Source organism: Plectropomus leopardus, chromosome 11 (genome assembly GCF_026936395.1).
Source record: "Plectropomus leopardus strain MGB_pleo_1.0 chromosome 11, ASM2693639v1, whole genome shotgun sequence".
Classification (NCBI taxonomy): Eukaryota; Metazoa; Chordata; class Actinopteri; order Perciformes; family Serranidae; genus Plectropomus; species Plectropomus leopardus.
The window spans coordinates 5847633-5871980 of record NC_142186.1 but is presented as its reverse complement, the minus strand read 5'-3'; the positions used below and the strand labels follow the sequence as shown (position 1 = coordinate 5871980).

At 39.2% G+C, this 24348-nt stretch overlaps 2 protein-coding genes across 5 annotated transcripts in view; one reads left to right on the top strand and one right to left on the bottom strand.

Annotated features, from left to right (window-relative positions):
- The window catches only part of vps13b (vacuolar protein sorting 13 homolog B), a 392967-nt gene extending 391453 nt beyond the window's left edge, over positions 1–1514 (top strand). For all 4 annotated transcript variants that reach the window (XM_042490601.2, XM_042490600.2, XM_042490605.2 and 1 more), the window contains exon 68: positions 468–1514. In XM_042490601.2, coding sequence (XP_042346535.2) covers positions 468–716 — 249 coding nt within the window. In that variant the 3' untranslated portion in view covers positions 717–1514. The remainder of the gene's footprint in view (positions 1–467) is intronic.
- A 152-nt stretch (positions 1515–1666) lies between these two features.
- Positions 1667–24122, bottom strand: rgs22 (regulator of G protein signaling 22). The gene is made up of 24 exons (XM_088083885.1): positions 24003–24122; positions 23883–23911; positions 23713–23775; positions 23452–23634; positions 23243–23328; positions 22353–22528; positions 21520–22243; positions 21170–21331; positions 19685–19871; positions 18883–19005; positions 18577–18678; positions 16166–16360; positions 13671–13763; positions 13110–13300; positions 12719–12881; positions 9331–9495; positions 7123–7191; positions 6295–6453; positions 4725–4904; positions 4465–4641; positions 4179–4325; positions 3770–3869; positions 1911–2018; positions 1667–1822 (listed from the first exon to the last, which is right to left on the bottom strand). Exons 1-24 carry the CDS (start codon positions 24022–24024, stop codon positions 1794–1796), a joined length of 3633 nt encoding a protein of 1210 aa, XP_087940011.1. The 5' UTR covers positions 24025–24122; the 3' UTR covers positions 1667–1793.
- Positions 24123–24348: the final 226 nt, after the last annotated feature.

Genomic DNA, 24348 nt, shown 5'->3' with positions numbered 1-24348 from the left:
TCACATGGTGGTAAACAAAGAGGAATCACACAAATTATTCACACACTGCAATATTTCATATACCACATCTATATTTATGGACATATCCTATCATAGTTTTCTGACATCAATGATTATATTTAAATCACCATTTAAAAAAACGACAACATTCTTATCATAAATCTTAAACATTATGCAGATGTTTGCGCAAATATTGCTTAAGAGCGTCACCCTTAACTGTTGTTTCAATATTAGGCTCTCAACTGCACATTCCGCACTTAACTATGAACTGACCAAATCTTTAAGGTGCACCTTTGACCTCAGCTTATCATTTGCTGACTAGAAGTGGACACTAGTTTTTTCTTTCAACTAGGTCAGTTCTCTCCCCTTTTTACTTTCTGTCTCATGAGAAATGAATAAAGATACCACTTGCAGCAGATTTAACATTTGGACCAGTGCATAGGTTATCATCTGTCTGTCCTCCTCAGGGGGACGGTGTCCGTGAGCGTCTATCAGAGCAGCAGTATCGGCGGCTGGTGGACTATGTGATGAGAGCCTCCCAGTTTCTCTCCCCCTCTGCCGCCTCCCTGCAGCTGCAACTCCCGGTGACACTCGCCGAGCCCCCTCCATCTGTCACCAAGTCTTACCGCTACCTGGTGGATCCCGCCTTCGCCAAGGTGTTTGTCAGCAAGTTCACTATGGTAAAGAACAAAGCCTTACGCATTGGATTCCACTAACACAGCAACACAAATCTGTTCCAATATAAATTAAGCCTTAAAAAATACACTGTACTTTGGCTATGAAAAGAAAATACTCATTTATGCAAACATATCTGTTGAAGTTAAAGAATTTATTTTATCACAGTCAGGTCATTCATGCATAGATGTAGAGAATTCTTAGAAACTGCCTTTGGAGGATTCATTTTTTACTGATACACAAACATTACAAAGCCACAGAGAAAATCAGTGGGATTACAATTGGTTCCAGTCACAGAAACACATTTCTTCTACTCAGAAATTTCACTGAGCACATATTATTATAGCGAACACTAAAAATAGGATTTGTGTTGTGGACCAACAATGTTCAACTTTAAATCTGGGTTCATTCAGACAGTGTGAAACCTCCTCAGTGTTGCAGATAGAAATGCACTGCATACATCGAATTTGTTCCATTTCTATCACAACAGTGTGTGACGTTTCACTCTGCAAAATGTGCCTTTAGTGTTTACATTCTCCACGTAGTGACTATGTCTTATGCCAATGTTAAGTGCAATATTATATACACGTTGATGGACGCTAGAAGAACCAGCTGTCAACCAAAATGTTTTTATAGATGATGTAACACTCGTTTGGACAATAACACTGTTCTTTGTAACTTTACGTGGATGCCAACCCCTCATGATGCAAACATGTTGTTATTGTTGCCTTTTATATTATTGTACCACTGAGCTCTGTGTGAGGTTTCATGCCTTTAATGTCTGTAAATGGATAATATATTAATAGAGAAACATTTTAATAAAAACATTCAAAATCAAAGGGTTATTCTGTCACTGTGTACTTTGTAAGAACAAAATTAAGCTTGAAATGGCAAATATGAAATGCATGATAAATGTAATCTGAGCAGTTGTTATAGATACATGCTATAGTGTAAGAGTTAATCTAACATCATGTGTCAACCCAGCCCCAAACTTCCACCTCAGAGAAGATACCAGGAGCAGCTTTGCTCTCAGTTTTCACTCATGTTGCTCCAGTAACAGCATCCTCATCTGTTTCTGTCAACGTTGTGCAGCATGAAGTCAGTTCTTGTACTTGGTTTCATTTGGTGTTGCATGCTCTCACACCCCCTGCAGTAAAACATGACAGCCCGTTAAGTGTTAGAGGCAGAACAGCTGCTTTGCATATTTACATTTTGTTATTTTACTCTTCTCTTACTGTTATATCTGTTACACTGGTTACTGTCTGTTCTGGAGGAGCGGCGTGAGGGCTGCTGGCGGCTGTGTTTTCTGTCTGCTGACCTGACACTGCAGTCAAACGAGGACTCTGCAGAGACACAGTGAAAAGCATCTGCTCATACAGCCTCTAAACGAACTGCTGACTGCTGCTCATATGGAGGAAAACGGTTATTTTTTTGTAATATTTCAGCCACCAAATGATCTTTTAAGTGTGTTAATTGCAAAAAATGATTGATGAATTGAAGTCATAGGGGTCTGCATTTGACAACAGCAAATCAGCATACTATACTATGATGTTTTTATACTAATTTGGTCCGTTTTGGACAACATACTATACTATAACGTTTTCAAACCACTTTGGCACATTTTGGACGACATACTATGATGTTTTATCATATTTTGGAATACATGCTGTGGAATTACTTTTTTGTCATATTTTGGTTGACACACTACTCTAAAACTTTGTCATATTTTGGAAGACATATTTTACTATACATACTTTTTTTAATCAAATGTCACCAGAGGGGTTCATAAATATTATACTATGACTTTCTTGATTTTTTTGGACAACATACCCTTCTATGACGTATTTGTCATATTTTGGAAGACATGCTATAGTATGACTTTTTGTGATATTTTAGACCACACGATGTACTTGGGCTTTCTTTTTTTTTACCATACCGTGAACGATATACTATACTATGACTTTTTTTGTAATGTTTTGGATGCTTTTTATAGCGGACAACATACTCAAGTACAATTTTTTTGAAAACATACTATACTATTACTTTTTTTTATTTTGGCAGACATGCTGTACTATTACATTCTAACTCAATTTCATGACATACTTTTCTTTGACTTTTTTGAAGACATGCTATGATATACATTTTTTATGATAATTTTGATGACAAACAATACTATAACTGTTTTACCCTTATAAAAACATATAAAATCATATTTTGGACAATTTACTATACTATGACTTTTTGTGACATTTCAGATGGCATACTACAGTATGACTTTTTTGTCATATTTTTGATGATTTACTGAAGTACGACTTTTTTTATCATATTTTTGATGACATTCTATGACTCCTAGGACATTTTAAAGACATACTGTACTATTACTTTATTATAAAATTTTGATTACATACAATACTATAATTTTTTTTATACTAATGTTCAAATGGTCATTTGGTGGCTGAAGTATGTCTGCAAACGGGTGTATATAAAGTTATGTTGATGCTGTGCAAACACGTCTCAACTAAACTGTATGGACTATATCTCCATATTTGTTATACATGTACACCCTGGCCCTCATGCTGAGCCTGAACCATGCAGGAATCACTGATCATCTCCATCTGTGCTCCTAACAGGATTTCTCCTCTACAACATCCCATTAAAACACTATGTGCTATATGCTTCATTTCCGTTTGTCTTTATTCACTGTGGGCTGAAGCTAACTCCTGCGTTAGCATCACGCTTCATTAACACGTCCATGCAGTGTGGGCTCAGACTAACTCCTGCACAGAACATTGACACTTAATGGACAGGCTGAAGTGGCTGTTTTGGCCAGAGCTCTACATAATGAGACAGTTCTGACATGTGGAGGGGGTCGGTTTGACAATGCTCTGGCTTTGACTGCCAGGTAATATCAGAGTCTTGGAAAGACAGCTTGGATTTTACCGTGGGAACAGCTAAATGTCATTTCAGTGTTTTGGTTTCCTGCGTTTAGTCTGACTAGTAGCAGAAAGGAGTCAAACGAGCTGGACATGGGTGTTTTACTGAGCCCTGGGAGACAAAGGGATGTGTGCATGTGTGTGTGTGCATGTGTGTGTACCTGAGGCTGTGGAGAACGAGGCTTCCAGCTCACTCTGTCTCCTCAGCAGCACCTCCTCCCTCCTCAGAGCTGCCATATATTTGGAGTAGGACCACGACAACTGGGGGAACATTTCCAGAAATCCAGTTAAATCCAACATGATTAGAAAAATGGTTCAATTAGGGGATCGGGTTTCTTCTTTATAGTCTGCGGTTGGAACTGATGAGGCCTTATTTGGACTTCATGCTGTAAATGAGTTTATCTTCATCGCTGCAGTTTTTTATTTTAACATGTTGTGCTTTCAGATAGTTATCAAAAGGAAATCATTTAATTTGGTTTGGCTCCCCTCATACGATACATTTTACACAAACACATCTTCAGCTCTGCAGTCATAATGTTTCTCCATTAGGACTTTCGGACTGATCCTTACCGGCTGTGTGGGAGTCAGCAGCCCTCTGCTCTGTATCCTCGACTGTTTTTTTCCACTTCTTCCCTCTTGGTCTTCCTCTTCTACACCGTCTTCATCATCCGTCTCTTCCTCCTCTCTGAAAGTGGACTCTGCCCTCTCCAGCTCTTCCTGAAAAAAAGGGGGGCAGACTGAGTCATTTTTACCAAACACTTTCCTTTTCTCAACACTATTGTATTAGCGGTTGTATGATCACACTTTGTCCTTTGCACATCATCCGTTATTCCCTGTTTATTGACTGTTTGCTCACCTGAGCTCTCCTCCTCTCCTCTTCCTCCTCCTCCTCCTTTCTCCTCTGTCTCTGTACTCTTGCTCTGTGTTTGACCCGTTTCTCCTGCAGTAGAGGGAGAAGTTGCTCCTCTTGGACCCTGTTGCTCAGCTCTTGAAACTCGGGCCAAAACTTCAGCAACACACTGAACACTGACATCTGCATACACAGAGAAAAGGCACACACATGAAGCATCGGAAGAAATACATTAAAAGCCACACTCTTAGACACACACACACAACCTGTGCCTCTCTGAAGATGTAAGGGCCCAGCTCATGGCGTTTCTCCAGAATGTGCTGGGCCTGTTCAGGAGGGATGTCTATCTGCAGGGTGGGGGGCATGGAGGAGTTGATGAAACAGTTAATGATGGTGGAGATCTTGTGCTGGATGGTGGCCTCGTCGCTGTGGGAATGACAGAGGTCCTGCACAACGGGACAGAGGAGAAATTAAACGAGCAGTAGGAAAAAATTCTCGCTGCTCCTGAAATGTTCGGAATATACCTGGATTTGATATTCCAGATATGAAAAAGGGTCATTTTTGCTTTGAGATAAGACAGCCTCAGAGGTTAAAGAGCCCATATTTTCTCTATTAGCTGCTTACTAAACACAATAGGACCTTACATAAACACAGTTTTCTGCCAAGGTTAGAACAGTTTTTCTAATTTCACATGAGATTTCTGTGTTTTTCTCACTCAGTTAAGGGGAGCTCCGTTGGGAAGAGATGATGTCACATAAAACATTTGAGTCAAAATTTAATGACAGTTTATGATTATTTCGGTTATGTATTCCAGGTCACTTTCACTCAAATCTGATCACGTCACACCCACATAGACCTGATGAGGCAGATCAGCTGAGTTTATGAGCGTTAAAACACACAAGTTTATTAAGCGTTTAACTTTGAGTGTTGCTTATTCAGTTATTAATATGTTAAGTTTTAGAGAAATACTTTCATTTATCAATATTAATAGAAGCGAAACTATATTTTCGGGATCCTTGAGGTAAAATGTAAAGATAACAGATTTTAAAACCCTTTACGATCCCCTACACATTTTTAAGATAAAACAATACTCTGCTTTGAAAGAGCTGTCTTTTTCCACTAAAAGTAAATAAATAAATAAAAATAAATAAAAGTTTACATTGTTTAAATTCTTCTTTTTAAAAGTTTAACTGCTGGAAATAGTAAATGTCTGTGCTGGAGGTAAAATGTTTTCACATTATACACTGGCCAAGAGGGGCATTAGTTACATTTATGGCAAATATGAGTTTTTATATATTAAATGGAAGCTCCTGATTAGCTCTTTCTACTGCCAAAAGGGCACATGTGAATTATAAACTAATCCAGAGTTAGTCATCAAAAACCAAAATACTGAACACACTAAGCTATTTAACATGGCCGAGTGCACTTAAAGCTTCAGAAACCTGTGAATGAGAATATACTTAATAAACAAACATGTTTGTTTAGTGTTTAATGTTAAAGATCAAAATCAATTAACATTTTTTTGTTTTGGCTGTGCTTCAATGTTGAAACTTCTTGTTGTGATGTCACTAAATATATATAAACATATATTTTGCAGATGAATGTGAAAACAAACTACGCATACATCAGTCTGCACCGTGAAGCTCAAACGTCCAAGTGAAGGAACAATGATCACATTTTTAAATGGAGGGGGATTTTAAGCATCCCTTAGGTCATTTTTCAATTTCCTGTCATAGTTAAGACTGAGAGACTGGAGAAAGAGGAATGGCAAACAACAAAGATCTCAGACCATGACCTGCCAGCACATCAACATCTAACCATTTCTGCTTATTTCACCTTGTATCTCTGCACCTCCAGCCAGAAGAGCACGTCATTTTCTAAGAAGTCTCCCCTCAGAGAGACAAAGTGCTGGAACTGCATACAAGTGACGGGGTTAAGAAGTATCCGTCGAAAGAGCAGGATCTCTTTGGAGGAACTCATCCACAGGCCCTCAGCCTGCAGGGACACACAGCACAGGATGTTAGCTTTATAAGGAAGCTGTTAGTTTAACTTTCTGGGTAGAGAACAATTCCCTCAGCGATGGATAAATACATGCAATCACTTATTTATGTGTAAACAGTATAACAAAACACAAAACCTTATAAATAAATGTGTCAGTGGTGGGAGACACAGTGCAGTGTGCTCCTGAACAACAGCAGTAAAGATGATCTGACCTATGAGCTACAGTCTTAGCTCACAGAAAACTGAGATAATGATCCTCCTTTATCCAGAAAACCTGCTCTCTGCCAGTGATGAGATAATGATCATAAAGACGATAGTCACAATCATGTATGAAATCTCCTTCCTGTAATCATCCCGCTCGAAATGTGAAATGTTCATGTTTTATATCTGCGCTCTGCCGTGGAGCGGAGATGAGAGGACGGGAACGGGGCTGCATGGAAAACACTCCAAACACTATTAAAGAAAGGTTAGTAATGCTGATGCTTTAATCTTATTTATCCTGGATCCAATTTGGGAAAACTAACCACAAGGCCAAAATGGTGTTTGACAAAGCCAGTGCTCGAAGCCAAGTCATGAACTAAATCACACATGCTTTCAGGCCAGGAAATGCCTTATTTCTCTCCATTCAAAAATATCCAGCTTCCCCAGAGGATTGTGCCTTACCTTCCAGGCTTCTCTCCTCGTTCTGCGTCGACGGTAGACGTGCTGTGCGAGCCTGTCTGCTGCTTGGGGCTACCACACACAGACACACACACAAAAGGTCAAAAGTCAGAAACTGAGTAAACTCAAATTAACGGAGACACTCAACACCTCAAACCTCTCCGCTCTGCACTCGGCTGCTCTTTGTCATTGGCAGTAACTAAAGCTCTCTCTCCTCTTTTACCTTTACCCTTTCCTCAGTGTTTATTTCCTCTCTTCTAATTCCTCCAATCTCCTCTTAAAGGGAGCTTTACCTCTCTGATGTCATCCGTCTCCCACCCCGGCCTCCTTCATCCTCCCCTTAACCTTCTTTTCCACTCACCTCCTCCTCCAATGTGTAACGCAAAACTGCGTCTACCTCTCATTACTTAATGAGAGGATCGGTGTGACCAAACATGGTAAACTTGATAACATAATGATGCAGAGCGGTGGAATCTGCGGTTTATGCGTTACCACCTGATGAGGCAACCTGAGAGAGCAACTGGACAGTTACAGTGTTTAGTGCTTTCTGACATAGCAGAGCCACTAATGTACGTCTGACTTCTCCTCTCTGTTCACTCTCAAGGCCATCATACAACAGTTATCTAGCGTTAGTATGGCAAATCAAATAAAGAAAATAATCATTTCAGCCTACGGCAAATATCCTGCTCAGTAAATGTCCATGTGTTATGTATAGACAGACTGCGGATATTTATAGAGTGGTTAGAACACATCAAAACCGTAAGATCAATGCTTTTAATCCTCAAATAGCGTGTATTCTTTCCCAAATCTAAGTAACAGCAGCATGAACCTCCATGCAAATAATATTTATAGGCACTTGGTGTCTTACATTACGAATTCATTGTTGACTTTAAAGGAATACTTCTCCCCCCAAATGACCATTTCTATTTCAGTTGCTTATCTTGAGTTAAACTGAATTTATTAGTTTTTCTCGCATGTCTCAATGGAGAATAATTATTCCAAACAGAGAAAATCTTGATAAACTGAAGTCATAGGGGTATGCGTAGATTTACCCACACATTTATTTATTTGTGGCGGCCACCTCTATTAACACATCTGCAGCCAACAGATTTTTTAGCACTATTGAAAAAAAAAAAATTATATATATATATATATATATATATATATATATATATATATATATATATATATCATACTCTTATTACTTGCACCACACTCTCCTATTTGTAGTGTTGTCACAAACGGAGCAGCATAATACCAGGCACAGTAGAAGTGAAACTTAAGTGTTCATTGTGCTGGGTCTGTTGGGAAGTGCTGAAGATACGAATGGATTATTGAGTCTTGGATTATACTGCAAGAGTTGTGCAAGTTTATTAACTGATGTTTAGATATAGTTTTGCTCTTGAAAAAGAGAAAAAGATGAATCAGCATGTCTGATTATGTACAAACAAAGCCTCTATGGTGTAATTTGAGTAGACCTACTGTAGAACTACAGAGTAACCTGTAGTTTGACATTTAATAGAAATGTTCTCAATTCTGTTCCTGCAGAGACTAAGATGAGGATATTGATATGACTCTCAAGTCCGTCCATTAAACATAAAGCCACAGCCAGCAGCCGGTCAGCCAGCAAAATCATTATCCTAACATAAAGACGGGAAACAGCAGCCCGGCTTTGTCCAATGGTAACAAAATCCCCCTTACAGCACCTCTAAATCGCACTATATGTATATGTAATATATTGTCTGTGCAATCTGTTAAAAAACTGAAGTGTAAGTACTTGGACTATTTCTTGGCTGGTACCAGCAACTTTCTAAAGTCTCTCCTGGTTTCCTAGCAACTGCTCAGAGCCAAGAAACAGCCAGCCATATAACCCACCATAAAACTGCAACTTTAAAAACTTTGTATGGATAAAAAAATTACACAATATGTTAAAAAAGTGAGCTAAAGATGCCATTAGACAGCTTTTTTAAATCTCTGAACAGCGCTGAAACAGCTGTTTGCCCCTTTTCCAGTCTTTATGCTAAGCTAATTTACAGTTGATTGTGGTCTTATGTTGGAAAAACACACATGGAAGTGTTATCAATAATCTCAACTTTTGGGCAAAAAAAGCCTACTGCCCAAAATGTCAAACTACTTTTTTAGATGCTTCAAGTAACTTCTGTTCTGAGACAACCAATTCATTATGATAATGTTAAGAATCAGGATGTCCACCTTTGGTTTGTCTTTCAGTCTCTCTGTGAACTGTGGTGTGGACAGGAACAGAGGCAGCCATTTTTCCTCAATGTGACTCCTGATGATGTCCTGAATCTCTGCAACGACTGGGTTCGAGAGACACTCTAGCTTCAGACGCTCCAGTCCACCTGCCAGACGCAATATCTAGACAGACACACAGAGAAAGACACTGTCAAAGACAAAGTAAAGGCAGATGGTTGTGTGTGTGTGTGTGTGTGTGTGTGTGTTAATGTGTTTGATATGAATGCTAAAGATGTCTTGCAACATGAAGAACATATGAAGAGGACAGACTCAGAAAAAAAAAAATTGCCCACAGTGGGAAACCTCGTCTGCAAAGTCCTCTCCTTCCTGACTCCTGCTGTGCTCTCCATCATTCCCACAATCCCTCTGTTCTCTTCATCTCCCCTGTCTGCTTTCTGTCCTCATACATCGATCTGGCCATGTCTCCTATTTATATCTCTTTTATATTTTCTCTCATCTCATTTTGCACGCACACAGCCATGGATGCACACGTACACTCACACACAGGCTTTAGTAATGAGAACCAGTCGTGCCATTGGAGTGGGAGTCAGCAGATGAAAGGAGGCCAATCTGCGACTGGATGACTGAGTGATTGAAAGAGTGAAGGGCCAAAGCAGTAAAGCTGTCAGTCTCTCTACATCGCTCACGCAGACAAGAACCAACGCTGAGATGTAAGAGCGGCAGCCAGACCCAATGCTACAGAGTTAGAAGCACTAGAATTGGCATCTTCACTCAAATGCACAGTTGGAGTCATTATTTTGATGGTATTTATGAGATGAGGGTGACAAATGACAAAGGTCATGCACCAGAGTTGAAGTCATGTCAATGAAGTAGGCTGCTCTCTCTCTCTCTCTTAACCCAGTGTGCTTAAAGACATTGAGATCAGGGTTCTTTAATGTCCATTAATTTAGTATGCCATGTAGCATTTCCAATCAGGGGTAGTTACCAGTTGCAAGGGTTTACACAGCAAAATTTTAGAATAGCTCAGCTAATTTGAGAAAAAAACTGAAAGAAAAACTTGAACACTACCTGTTGCAAATGAGAGCATGAAAACTAGAAAGCAAGTTTGCAAAGAAGTCTAAGCAGTTGATTAAAAATGTTCAGACCAGTTTGTGAATGTTGAAATTAGGGGTTGACAGAATATCGGCCTGGCCAATTATTTGGGGCTGATATTTGGCATATTGCCGATTTTCTGTATCAGCATTTTATTTTAATGATCGCCGCCAAAATTAATTAATTAAGAAGTGCAATGAAAGTGTCAGCATGGGAGAAACTTTTACTTTGTAAAACCTCAGGGTATTATTAAAATTTTCACTTGACTTTCGAAAAAAGTTGCTGGGAACTTGATGTTGAAAGTTTCAGTTTTGACTAAATATTTGCTAAAGGCATTTAAACAAAGTTTTGTGTTGGAATTTTTTATTCAAATTCTAAATATTGAGAAAAAGATATCAGTTATCAATCTCATTAACTACTAATAATCAGTATCAGTATTGGCCCTGACAAACCAATATCAGTCAACCCCTAGTTGAAATAGCTAGTTAAAAGTAACAAATAAACAGTTGAAATAGTTACTTAAAAATAACTGGTGAATTGTTCAAATGAATACTTAATGATAAATGGCAGGAGTATCACATAAACAGTTGAAATCGTTAGCTAGAAACAATGGATAAAAGTTTGAAAATGTTGGCATTAGCCAATGGATAATGGATAAATAGTTAAAACAGCTAGCGCCAAATTTATCCGTTAAATGGTTGAAAATGTTACAATATTACATATTTGAAAAAGTTAGCTAAACCTACTGGTTAAAATAGTTACAAAATTACCTTTTTGAAAAAGTTAGCTGGATGTAATTGGATTAATGGCTGAAATAGCTACCATTTAAATAGTGTTACCTGTTTGAAATAGTTAGCTAAATGTAAAGGATACATGGTTGAAATAGTTGCCATATTACATTTTAAAATACTTTGCCAAACGTATTTGATAAATGCTTAAAATAGTTACAGAATTACCTGTTTGAAATAGTTAGCTAAACATTTTGGATGAATGGTTGAAATAGTGGTGAAAGTATAAAATAAATGGTTGAAACAGTTGCATTATTACACATCTTAAATAAACCTAATTGATGAACGGTAAAGAAAAAAAATATGTTTTTTTAAAAGCTAGTATTGTTTTTATCATGATTAATGGTTGAAACAGTTTCACCTGTTTGACGTAGTTAGCTAACTGTAAGGGATAAATCACTGGAATAGTTACCATTGAATGTATATTGGATAAATGTAGTTGAATGTATGGAAAATTGCTGAAATAAGTTGCTGTATCACACTTTTCAATAGTTTGCTAGGTTTAAATAGTTAGTTTGCTGGGAAAAATAAATGGATAAAATAGTTACAGAATTACCAGTTTGAAATAGTAAGCTAGATGTGATGAATAAATAGCTGAAATAGCGAGCATTGAGTGTGTTGGTTAAATGGTTGAAATAGTTAGAGCTACACATCTGCAGGTTAAATGGTTAAAAAAAAGCTAGCATTGTATTTATGGGGTTAAATGGTTGAAATAGTGTCACCTGTTTAAAATAGCTCGCTAAATATGATGGATAAATACAAAAAAATTAAATGACAAAATTAAATTAAATTATTCAAATAGTTACAGTATTGCACATTTGAAAATCATCCAGTTTAAAATCAATTCAGTTGAACACCACTGAAACATGCAGTCATGTTGAAACTTTTGGGAGTAACTGTCCTTTACATATAAAACAACACTCTTCTTCTGTGACCATATAATAAAAATATATTGCAACCATCTCTAATGTCCTGAAAGATAAAATCTGGATCACCGCTCAGTGTCCTATCTACTCCTCCTAGTTCTACCCAGCATGCCTTCCAGCGGTAATCCTAGAATCAAGAAACCTAATCTCAGACTATAAATGTCAGGAGAGATATCATCCTACTGTCATTGTTACTGGAGCCAGTCTTTTTTTGTCTTCCTGGATCCAAACCACACTCTTCTCCTCCTTCTTGTTTTAATTCTAACCATGTCCTCTCATCCCACCGACACCCTGCTGTCAGAACTGTCAGCATGAAGTCTGCAGGATGCCAACAAAGGCAGATGGGAAATTGTGTGAGCAGCCTCTGTTTATCAAATCTGGATGTTGAGCCTCAGCTGGAGCTCAAATCCCATCTTGAGATTGTCATGTCATGGGCACCATGCTTCTGCTGCTGACCTTTTTAATGCTTTCCCAGAAAGTTGGCCAAAATTCAATTTCAATGGAGATGCAAAAATGAATACATTTTGCAATAAAACTGAACATACTGTTTTTCATAAATCATGTGATTGACTGACGTACATCACTCTGTTGCTCTGTTGTGGCGGGGCTGTCAGGGCCGAAGAAGTACTTCCCGTTGAGGTATTTGGTTGCGATATGAGACGATCTCTCCTGTCTGACTGCCTCGTCTTTCTGAGAAGTCCTCTTATACTGTTCCATATCCAGCCAGCATGTCAGATGGACACTGAGCAGAAACACACATGTCCAGAATAACCATGGTATTATTGCATTAACCTCAGTATATTCTATACATTTTATTGTGAATATGCTGCATATTTGCAAGTTGGGCACAGTGTAATGTATGTAATGGTTTATATCAGTTGTATACACATATTTAGGTAAGGCAGGGGACATTAGTCTGAACATAGAACAACCGTCTGTGTAAAAACTGTGTGGTTACACTGCTGCTCACCTGGCATCCTGGTTCTTTAGGAACGACATAAAGTGGCCGATCTCATGGCGGTGACGAAGTAAGGAACCTAGGCGGTAACCTTGGTAATTTGGAGACACTTGGGACCAGGAGTCAGACGCCTGGGGGTCCTTCGAGAAGGGAGTCGAAGATGTCATAGGAGAGGAAAATAGCATGGATCCACATTGCCCCACCTGCAGAAACACAACAGCAGAAGGGAGAAAATATGTGACAGGGATGGAGCAAGAAGGAGAATAAAAAGGAAAAGTGTGGTACAAAACCATTAACAGAGATATATTTCCACATCACCTAATAATGCCCTTAGATGTACTTAATTCACCGCAGTATGACACTATTTTCAATGGCACGTTGAGGCCAAGTAATATAGTCTTGGATGAGTACATAACCAACTTAGTTACTAAGCAATATATAAATACTGGATAGAGGCCATTTTCATACTGTTGACATTAGCTGGTTTATGCTCACAGGTGTGTGTTTATTGGCCATCAACTGACTGAGGACCAACATTGTATAAATCTGTGGAGCTGGTGGATGCTGGCTGACCTGTTTCATTTGGCGCTCTGATTCCTTGTACAGACTCTGGAGTTCCCTGTACTCCTGACTGTCGATGCGGCGCTCCTCCTCCTGCACAGGCACCTGGACACACAAACACATAAAGACAGTTAGAGCTGCACTGATTAGTTATCAATTTGACAATCAAAAGAACATTGATCAGGAACTATTTTGCTGATCAATTTGTCATTAAGTAGTTTTCCAAGAAGAAATTAAAGACATTTGATGGTCCCTGAGAGTTTGCTGCTTTTGTTGGTCTTGCATGATATTGGATTGAGTATTTGGAGAATTTATTGCTTTTGGGACATTGGTCAGACAAAACAGGACATTAAATGACATCATCTTGTGCTCTAGGACATTGGGATAGTTGTGTTTCACAGTTTTCTCAAGTTTAACACACCAAATGATCGAGAAAATAATGGATGGATTAATCAAAACTAAAATTTCTTGTTAGTTGCAGTACTAAAGCCAATCATGCACAGAACCCACTTTAGGAAACCTTACTAATAACTCTGACAGTGTTTATGTATGCATCTATATACTGTAAAGATCAATTAAGCAGACATTTCTTTTTGTATTTTGTGATATTCATGAACAGGATCTCAAGGTGCAGCCAAAGAGAAGGAGCGTGTCCGGAATCTGCTCTTTGCTGATGATGTGGTTCTCTTAGCTTTATCACACCATCACATCCAGCATGCACTGGAGCTCAAATGCATGCCACGTGTGAAGCAGTCCAGATGAGTCAGTACCTCCAAGTCTGAGGCCATGCTTCTCTGCTGGAAGATGTTGGATTGACCCCTCTGGGTTGGGAAAGAGTCACTGCCCCACGAGTTTAGTGTCTTGCTCACTAGGGGTGGGACAAAAAATTGATATGACGATAATAGTCATCCTTCTTCGTGCCATACAAGAGTCGATATGATGGCGCCAAATATCGATATTTTAATTAACAAAATACGGCTCTTTTAACAGATGTCCATGCAGGTTTGTCAGCCGGCGTCGCTACTTTATGACTCTTCACGGGGGTGCTTCACACTTTAATGAGTGAAATTTGGACGAAAGTTAACTGGCCGAAGAAGAGAAGTTTGAGGAGCAGTAATGGCGGACAGCGGCACAGCGAAAAGTTCACTAAGAGATCCCCCAGCCTCATTTCATTCCAAAGTATGGGCACACTCGGCTTCTACAACACTGAAGGGACAAACAAAATCAACAAAGACTTTGCAGTATGTAAGAACTGTCTGACAAAAGTGAAGTACACAGGAAATACTATGAACATGCAGAGCCACTTGCAGCGCCACCACCCTGATCTCCTCGCTGGGAAAGCAGCTTATGCAAAGGCTAACATTAGCAGACATGCAGCCATGAATGCAATGTTCAGTGCAAAACTCCCTTTCTCATTCCCGCGGGTCGCCAACATAACAAAGTCAATAGCAAAGTTTATTTGCAAGGACCTCTGACCCTAAAGTGTGGTTGAAAATGAAGGTTTTCGCTAGATGCTACAAACGCTGGACCCACGGTTTGAAATACCGAACCGGAAATATTCAATCCTGCACTTGACCATTTTAAAACTATTTTGTATTCTCTAGTTAGACATATTTTGTGATGTATCGTTAGGCGATTTTCTTGCAATATATCAATTATCGCAGAATCGCTGTATCGTGATGTATCGTGTATTGTATCATATCGTCAGGTACCCTGTGATCCCCACCCTTTTGCTAACAATTGATGCAGTGTCAATAGTGATGCAGGGAATGTATCGGGCTGTTGTGGTGTAGAGGGAGCTGAGCCAGGAGGCAAAGCTCTTGATTGACCATTCTATCTATGTTCCCTCACCCTCACTTGTAGTCAGAAGCTTTGGGATGTGACTGAAAGAAAGAGACACAGATACAAGCGGCTGAAATGAGTTTCCTCTGTAGGGTGGCCCGGCTCAGCCTTAGAATAGGGTGAGGAGCTCAGAAACCCACAAAGAGCTTGGAGTAGAGCCACTGGTCCTTTGAGTTGAAAGGGGCCAGTTGAGATGGTTCAAGTATCTGATAAGTATGCCTCCTGGGTGCCTCCCGTTTGAGGTTTTCTGGTCACGTCCAACTGGTAGGAGTCCCTGTGATGGACCCAGAACATGCTGGAGGGATTATATATCTTATCTGGACTGGAAATGCCACAGGATCCCCCAGGAGGAGCTGGAAATAGTTGCTAGGGAGGGGAGTACTGGAGAACTTTGCTCAGCCTGCTGCCCTTGTGACCCGGCCACAAATAAGTAGATGAAAATCAATGGATTGTGCATTTTTGTGGGAAATCTGATCCATTCTCAATGGGGTCGGATGTCTGCATCTGTAGTTTAGCAGAGCTTGTCAAAAATAGGATATTTGTCCTCCTCAAAGCCAATTTCTCTAATAAGTAAACCACTGTGCCAGCTACCCTTTGCACTTAAGGAAACCCCCCGTCTCTGGATAAAAGGGCAGTGAATTAAACAGTGGATCTGCTGTGGTTACCTCCTGGAAGGATTCTTTGTCCCTGCTGACCAGTAGTGTCCACGGCTCCAGCAGGATGCTCAGTGCGTGTTCCTCGACCTTATCAAACAGCTCCTCAAATGCAGGCATCAGTTGGTCATACACATCCCTTCTGATCCCCTCATCGACACCGATGCTCCTCCTAGCACAGCTGAAGAGATAGGTGGAGTAAAGGAGCTGAGAAGAGAAGAGAAGAGAAGAGAAGAGAAGAGAAGAGAAGAGAAGAGAAGAGAAGAGAAGAGAAGAGAAGAGAAGCACATAAAAATGTCATCACTTCAGAAACATTTCTCCTCACAACCACCATCACTTCCATCATCACCATTGTTCGGAGCTCTCATACACAATATTCACTATCTCTCATCACTGCTGCCATCACACCACATAAATGTCACTCAGTTAACCCTCTTGGCCACGGCATGATGGAAAGACCATCTAAATGTCATTCCTTTGGTGAACTAAAGGTTAACTGAAGGAAAACAGATTTCACTGTGAGGTATTCTGGACTGCACCGCTCAGCTTTCCTCCGTGGTCCGGCTGCAGCCAGACAGGGTGGTTCTGGGTGACTGGACTGGCGCAGAGCTGGGGGGGTCTGACTCACTTGTTTTTATGGGTGTTTAAATTTCTCCACTTAGTGAGGGGTAAAGAGGGCAGAGAGACGCAGAGAAGAGAATGGGAGTGACAGGCCAAGAGAGCACACAAACAACAGCAGGTGTGTGTGTAACATAAAACGCTACACTCAATCTCTGTTTCATTGAGTCTTGATGACTTGGTGTTTTATTACTGCTTTTCATGTGTTTTTAGACATTTGTTCTCTACAACTTTAATTCATCATGATTCATTCTTTTTCCTGGCGTCCTCTCTAAAAGAGGGCTTTTTATCTTTGGATATCATATTCCTCTGTATGAATAAGCATGTTAATTTATGTTTTAAATTAGCTATAACTTATTTGTTCCATTGAAAACATGAGTTACACAAATGTACCTATTTATTATTACTTGACATTAGTCTAATGTGTCACTGTTGACTTTGGCAGCTACATTTCATGGAAGAGTCTTGAGAAAAAAAAAAAGATGAAATCAGTTCAAATCAACAATTTCATGCTTAAAATAGCGTGTTGCTATTTTTTGGCAAAAGGAAAATAAAGTTACCCAGGAGGAGTGTTTTGTGACTGAAAACCCCCTACAGATGCACTAGGGTACCACAAAGTCTCAGCAGAGCCAGCCTGGACTCAACTCTGGTCGAAACATCTCATCAGATCCACTCAGTCTCAAACTAAAACTGCAAAACTCGTCACTGGTGAACCCAATACCAACTAACATTTTCCACAACACATTAAGAATTTTGTTTACGTGTAAAACGGAGAAAACACTTCATGGATTCTTGCTTTGTGGACAGCTGAGGATTATTTCATTCTCAATTAATCTGTGATTAATCGATTGGTTTTTTGGTCTATAAAATTTTCAATCAGTGTTTCCCAAAGCCCCATGACGTCCTTAAATGTCTTACTTTACTGTCATCAAATCAGAAAATGTTTACATTTTCAGGCTAGTGACTAAAGGTGACAGGGCTTTTGCCATCAGGGCCCCTACGCTCTGGAACTCTCTGCCTGTGGAGATTAGGTACGCTAACACATTGCCTGCTTTTAAAACATAGCTTACAACACATTTTTTATCGGAAAGCTCTTCATTTTCATGACTGATTTGTACATTTGTAATACGTACATTTTGTGTTTTATTTCCTTTTTTTCTGTTTTGCTCCAGTGCACACATTTATCTTATTATTTTATTTATTGTAACTGTATACTTGTATTATTTTATGCACTTTGTGAAGCACTTAGTAACTTTGTTCAGATAAGTGCTATACAAACAAAGTTTAGGGTGGAATCACAGACTTGACTTTTTTTTCTTAAAAATTTACTTAAACTGCTTAATTGTTTATCAAATTTGTTAGCAAAGACTTAAAAGGTCCAGTGTATAGCATTTAGTGGCATCTAGTTGTGAGATTGCAAATCTAGACCCAGTGTTTGATTTGTTCATTTTCGGGTTCTGTATAAACTACATGACAGACCCACTGCGTACATAAAAATAAACTACAAATATATTTTCTATTTTTGGAGCTGGACCATTCATTAGGAGTGCTGTTGGCATATAAATTCCATTTGGTTATTCATTACCAAGAATGCAGAGGGTAGAAAGTGAAACTTCAACTTAATCTGCTGAGTCTAAAAGCTTGCATTCACTCACAGTTGAACAGTTGCTCCCGCATCCATCAATCTGATCAGCTCTGAACAGATCGACAGATCAATCATCCATCCCGTGAATCACAAGAGGAGTGTACATATTTTGTTCAAACCAGACAGCAGTTTGGTCTTAATCTTGTGTGTGTGAGCTGACCTGCGCCTCTCTCTGTACTCTGTAGGGGTCCAGTCCATCCTGATAAAACAGCTCATGATAGTGCTGCAGGTCAGTCCAAAAGTGAACCGCATTCTCCCACAGCTGAGACAAGAAAAGAACATCCGAAACTGTCATCACGGACTATGTTTATCACATCAAATACACTTGAGACGTTTTTTGTGCCACAACAATTACACACACAAATTGTTTTGCCGCAGCAATACATTTCAGCAATAACAATTACATTTCCATGTGCAATCATAATTAACTGTCACAGACTTTACAGAATAAAAGTGCAAACAATACCTGGTTTCCAGATTGTTCACAGAAGTTAGTAAAGTATGAGCCGGCACACGAGTCAGCACAGAGCACCTGTATCATCCTTTCCATTCTTCTGCTGCCCAGCAACTGACTTCTGCTGGAGTATAACTGATTAAATTATAGACAGAAGAGAAGAAGAGAAAACTTTTAATACAGTCATTAAAATAATGAAAAAATTATCAAAAAAAATGTTCCCACACATTTCCATGGATAAATTTTCTAAACTTTTCCATGACTTTTCACAGACCCATAATAAAGACTTTTATTTTCTTGCTCCACCTGCCTGGCATTTTTCAAACATATCAGAAAAACTAATTACTAATTTTAGCTAGCTGCCATACACGAAGGTAGAGATAAACCCTGGGTGAAAATGATGAAACATTTGCGATGGTGTTAAATTTTTTTCTTTTTTTTTTAAAGAAAAAAAAGTCACACATTGATGCAAACAAGATTAAAGTAAATGTTATGTTGACAGCTACAAAAAAATAATTTGCCATCATAATACATTATATTGACTAAATCAGGACTTTTCCAGACCTGGGAAATGTGATTATGAAGTTCCATGACTTTTTTTTAGGTTTTCCATGACCGTATGAACCCTAATTATTGCTTATTTTTCAACAAATTATCTGTTTAGTCATTACATTGCCCACAATGATTTCTCATTGCCTCCAGTCTGTATTTTTGCTTCATTTCACATGTTGCCTCAGAGGGATCTCTTCTTCACCTTAAAGCTTCTCTGCACCAATATCATGAAATTATCAATATCACGTACTAAAGGTCCTACCTGTGTATGGAGTGCGTAGGGGGACGGATGAAGGCAGGTGTCAGGGCGCAGGGGAGGCAGAGTCACAGAGTCATGGTGGGACAGAATGTCTGATGGAGGGTTAACACACCACTCTGTCCACAGCTCAAGATGAGGGGAGTCATCACATTTTTGCTGAACACACTGGGACGTCCAGAACCGAGGAACCCTGTGGGGGAAGGAGAGAAAGAATAACTGAAGACATTTACACAAAGATTTAAAGGTCTAGTGTGTAGAAATTACTCGTATATATTGATAAAGTTGCACATTGCAACCAACTGAAATGTCTCCAGTGTGATAGGAGAGTAGGAAAACTACACTGGCTGATATGAAAATGTGAATGGCCCTATCAAGAGCAAGTGTTTCCTTTTTTGTTTGTTGTTTGTTCATTCTGGGCTGCTATAGAGCAACACTATAGAGCAACATGTCGAAACTCCATGGAGGAGGGCCTGCCATGGATGTATAAAGAAAAGTGGATGCTGGTACCACCAGTTATTGATACTGATGCTGGTCATTTTGCAGGGGTTGTGATGCTCAGATCTCTTGCTTTCCCAATGTAAGTCTATAGTAAAAAGCCTAATTTGGTCCTATTGCATCCCTTGACAAACCCAGAAGTTTTAGTGACATGGTTTGGCCACTATCTCAAATTGGCTTTAGAGTCTGGCACACTTCCTTGGGGCATTGGACTCAATCTGCATTTTATAATATGCTCATTCTAAGGTAATAAAAACCCTATGCTTAGTTCCAGGTGATTATATGCTAATGAAAATATAGTTATGAATATTACATTCAATTTCTGCCAATATATATAGCCCCCCAAAAACCTACACGCTGGACCATTATTACTATTACTATTATTTTATCTATTGCCACTTCATAGCACTTTACTTGACAAAGCATGCACTGTGCTGTTTTAAATACATTTCAGTTTCTGGTTCAGTGTGGTAGGAGTATCTCTTTTTTCACTTGAGCTGGGGAATTTCTGTATTTCTGATTTTTTTTCTGATGTTGTCCTTTATGTATTCTTTGTGTCTTGATGACTGCTATAGATCAAATTTCCTTTGGGATAATAATAAATTGAAACTGAATATAAATGCAGAATTTATGAACAGCATGTACCATCTTATGCAGGATATAACAGTACCACCATTACAGCTGTTAAAATGCCTTAATTCAGATCTTGTTTTTATTGAGTGTAAATGTTCTTAATTATACTTCTAGAGCATAACATATTTGCTATGCTGTATTTTTATATTAAGTTATTCATATTGCTACTTTTGTTTATTGTTTGTATGATATTATTCATATTTTAACTGTTGTTGTCTCTGTTAATGCCCGGCATCATTGAAAATGACAAGCAATTGCAAAGGCCTTCATTATTTGGTATGTGATGGTGTGTCTATTACAAATATAAAGTAGCAATTCATAAAATCAGGGAACATGAATACAGTGTAAGATGACTCTCACCAGTAGTAGAGCAGAGACTCAGTGAGGCAGGGCTGAACTGAGCACAGTCTCTCCTCTGTCCAGCAGGGGGAGGTGGTCAGGCCCAGTTTGGAAAGCAGCTCCACATTGAGGCTGCTGTGGCTGCTGCTCAGCAGGTATCGACTCCTCATCACAACCAAATACCTGATTAAAATACAACATTACTGGTATCAGATGTTTCAAAACGTTTCCAAAAGACAAATCCAAAGTGTTAGGATTTTAATATCAAAAAATGGCCATGATGGCTGATAGCTTTTGTATCAACAATAAAAAGACAAAGTTTAGCTTAACAAACTAACAAAAAGTGAGTGTCATCATGTTGTAATGTGTACCTGTTCTTTCGCTCTCTGTTCTGTGTAGCTTTCAGTCTCTCTATATCCGTCCAGAGGTTAAGCAGTTTCTCTCCAGGCGTTCCTCGCAAAAACTCCTTCAACTCATCAAAGCATTGTCTATTGTCATGGCAACAGCTACCATGGCAACAAATATCAAGGATATTTTCCTGGTCTGTGCCTCTGCTCCCCACCTCCCTGTTCTTCTTAGACCGCTCTGTCTTTTCTTCCACTCCACTCCGTCTCTTGCCTTCTTGAATTTTCCCCGTCAACCTTTCTGTGCCCCCGTCAGTAGAGTGCTGGCAAAATTTACATTCACACGATCTGTCTGTGCTGCAACAATGTGTCTGGTCTCCTGACTTGCTCAAACAGTCAGAAGTGTTTGTTTGGCTCTGTCCATCTGTCACGTACAGTGCATTGTTAAGCACCTGTTTAACCACTTCTGCAGCCAGGTGCTCCAGCTGTAATTCAGAGGACTCAGAATCCTGGCCAGCTGACAACTCGATGAAGTAGAGGCTCAGCTCTGGTTGTGAGCTCTGGACTTCCTGGGTTTCTTGACATTTGAGGGTAGCGGAGGAAGAACATGAGTGGGACAAAGAGGAAAAGGTACATGGGTTCTCTAGCTCAGAACAGCTGGAGAAATATCCGGATGATTCACTGCTCTTTGTGAGGACATGTTCCTTCTGGCCAGAGGGCAAACGTGTAACATTGTGCATCCCTTTTGACCCTGTACAGTGAGGATAAAGAGAACATAAAAATCCTTATCTTCATAGCTAGACTTCAGCCTGAACACATATACAGTAAATGTGCAAATAAAATAACACTCAGATATATACCTTTTGCTGAAATGTTGTCTTGGGAACGTGAGCATGATAGGACTGTCAGTGCTTTGTTTCTTTCCTTGTCAGATTGGGAGGCAAAACGCAGTTGTGGGGCTGACTGGGTGGTTCGACCTGAACTGCCTTTCCTCCTCTGGATACAAGGGTTCCTCTGAAACAACAGCTTGGCTAGTCTGGGAAAGATCAGAACAGATCAAACACCACCAGTTAAGGAAAGCAAAGGTATGTGTCTTTTGAAAAGCATTTATGTTACAATAAATGAAATTAACAATATTGGCTATTGTTATTGTTACTTCACACAAAACTGTTTTCAACAGGGTGTGTGGATTAGCTTGAGTAACTTGGTCATGATATCTGGAAAGAGACATTTCACATCAAATGATTTATTTTGAGCACCACAAGCGGACAGAGAAAGCGGACATCTCTATGACCAATATCTTATAAAATATCTAACAAATATGTATTTTTTTGATTTGGGGTTGGGCTGTCTCTTTAAACACAATCACAAAAAGCTACACAGTACTGGTTTACTGTATTATGCAGTTATAACATTACTGACAAAATGCAGTCCTTGAAAAGATGATCATAGCATGATAAAGACACTGTTGACTGAAGCTAATCATTGCTAAAATCTAGGTTATTAAGGTTAGTAAAAACTATTTTCCAGTTGTGGCAGAGATGATGCAATGAAACTGCATAAGCAATTAGAAGCACGGCCTGGTACTGATAATATATTCACAAGTGAATGAGAAAAACGGAACACTGAACTGAAGTTCAGTAATAATATAAAAACAAAAAGATCCAAATAAATGCAAAGTATAGGAGATGAAACTACATTTGTTATGTACATGTAGGTCCGAATGCAAAGCACCAAACACTTAGACTACCTGTATTCATTGTAGCAATCACTTTGAAGGAAAAAGGGGAGTCTTTCCCTCATGATCCACTGAATTCCTCGCTCCCCATCCAAACACTGCAAAGGTCAGGGACACAGATTCCTCAAGTCAACTATCTGAATCTGTATTATGGTGTTTTAGCTCATCTTCAAATACATCCAACTATTCTTTTCCATATAAAGATATTATTCACTACTTACACAGACAGTGTAATGGTTGTCTACTGGAGGGATTTTGGCCAGCACTGTGGGGTCACCTGTAAGGAGCTGTGATTTGTTACGGTGAAGGACTGATCTGATTCTTCTGGAGACAAATTCAGCCGCCCCGCTCACTACCTCAAACTGCCCGGTCTCCTGGTTGTACAGCAAAGACTCTGGGAAAGACTGGGAAAAGATGCAGGGTATAAGAAGAGTAAGAGTTTTGTGAAAAATATTCAAATCCTATATATCAGGCTAATTTACCGGCAGACTTAAGAAATCGTTGAAGAAGTGAGCTAATACATCATCAGAGGCCAGAGACTTCTCCTGCATGGAGACAAAGAGGAAAATTCATTACTCTAAGCAGCATTAACTGAAACAGGAAAAGTATAAAGATATAAAAGTTATAAAACAGTATTAAGATTTATACTCACAAAATTGTCAGCAGTAAGATGGGGAAACTCTTAAAAACACAAAGTGAAATTTTAGGTACCAAAACGTCTTCAAAAATCCCCCAAAAATAAACTGAAACTTCTCACAAACACAGCTCTTACCTGTCGAAATGACTCCACACATTGTTCACTTTGAAAATACAAATGCCTGTACAGGTTTTTCAAAACTAGGTGCTGAGAAAGTCGAGCCAGGCAGTCACATCTGAAGACTCAGCCACAAACCTCTCAGTGTAATTACAGACACACTGCAGGTTGCTATGGAAGTGGACTCATTTTAAAAACACAGGGGGCGGTAAAAGTTTAACTAGAGTAGACCAGAGTCACAAATACAAGTTTGTGTATATTCTTACGATTTGATAAAAAATATCTCTTTATACTAAAAAATATTCACTGAATGCACATTATTGTTGCTATCTAGAATCACTTACATGCACTAAAAAAGTCAAAT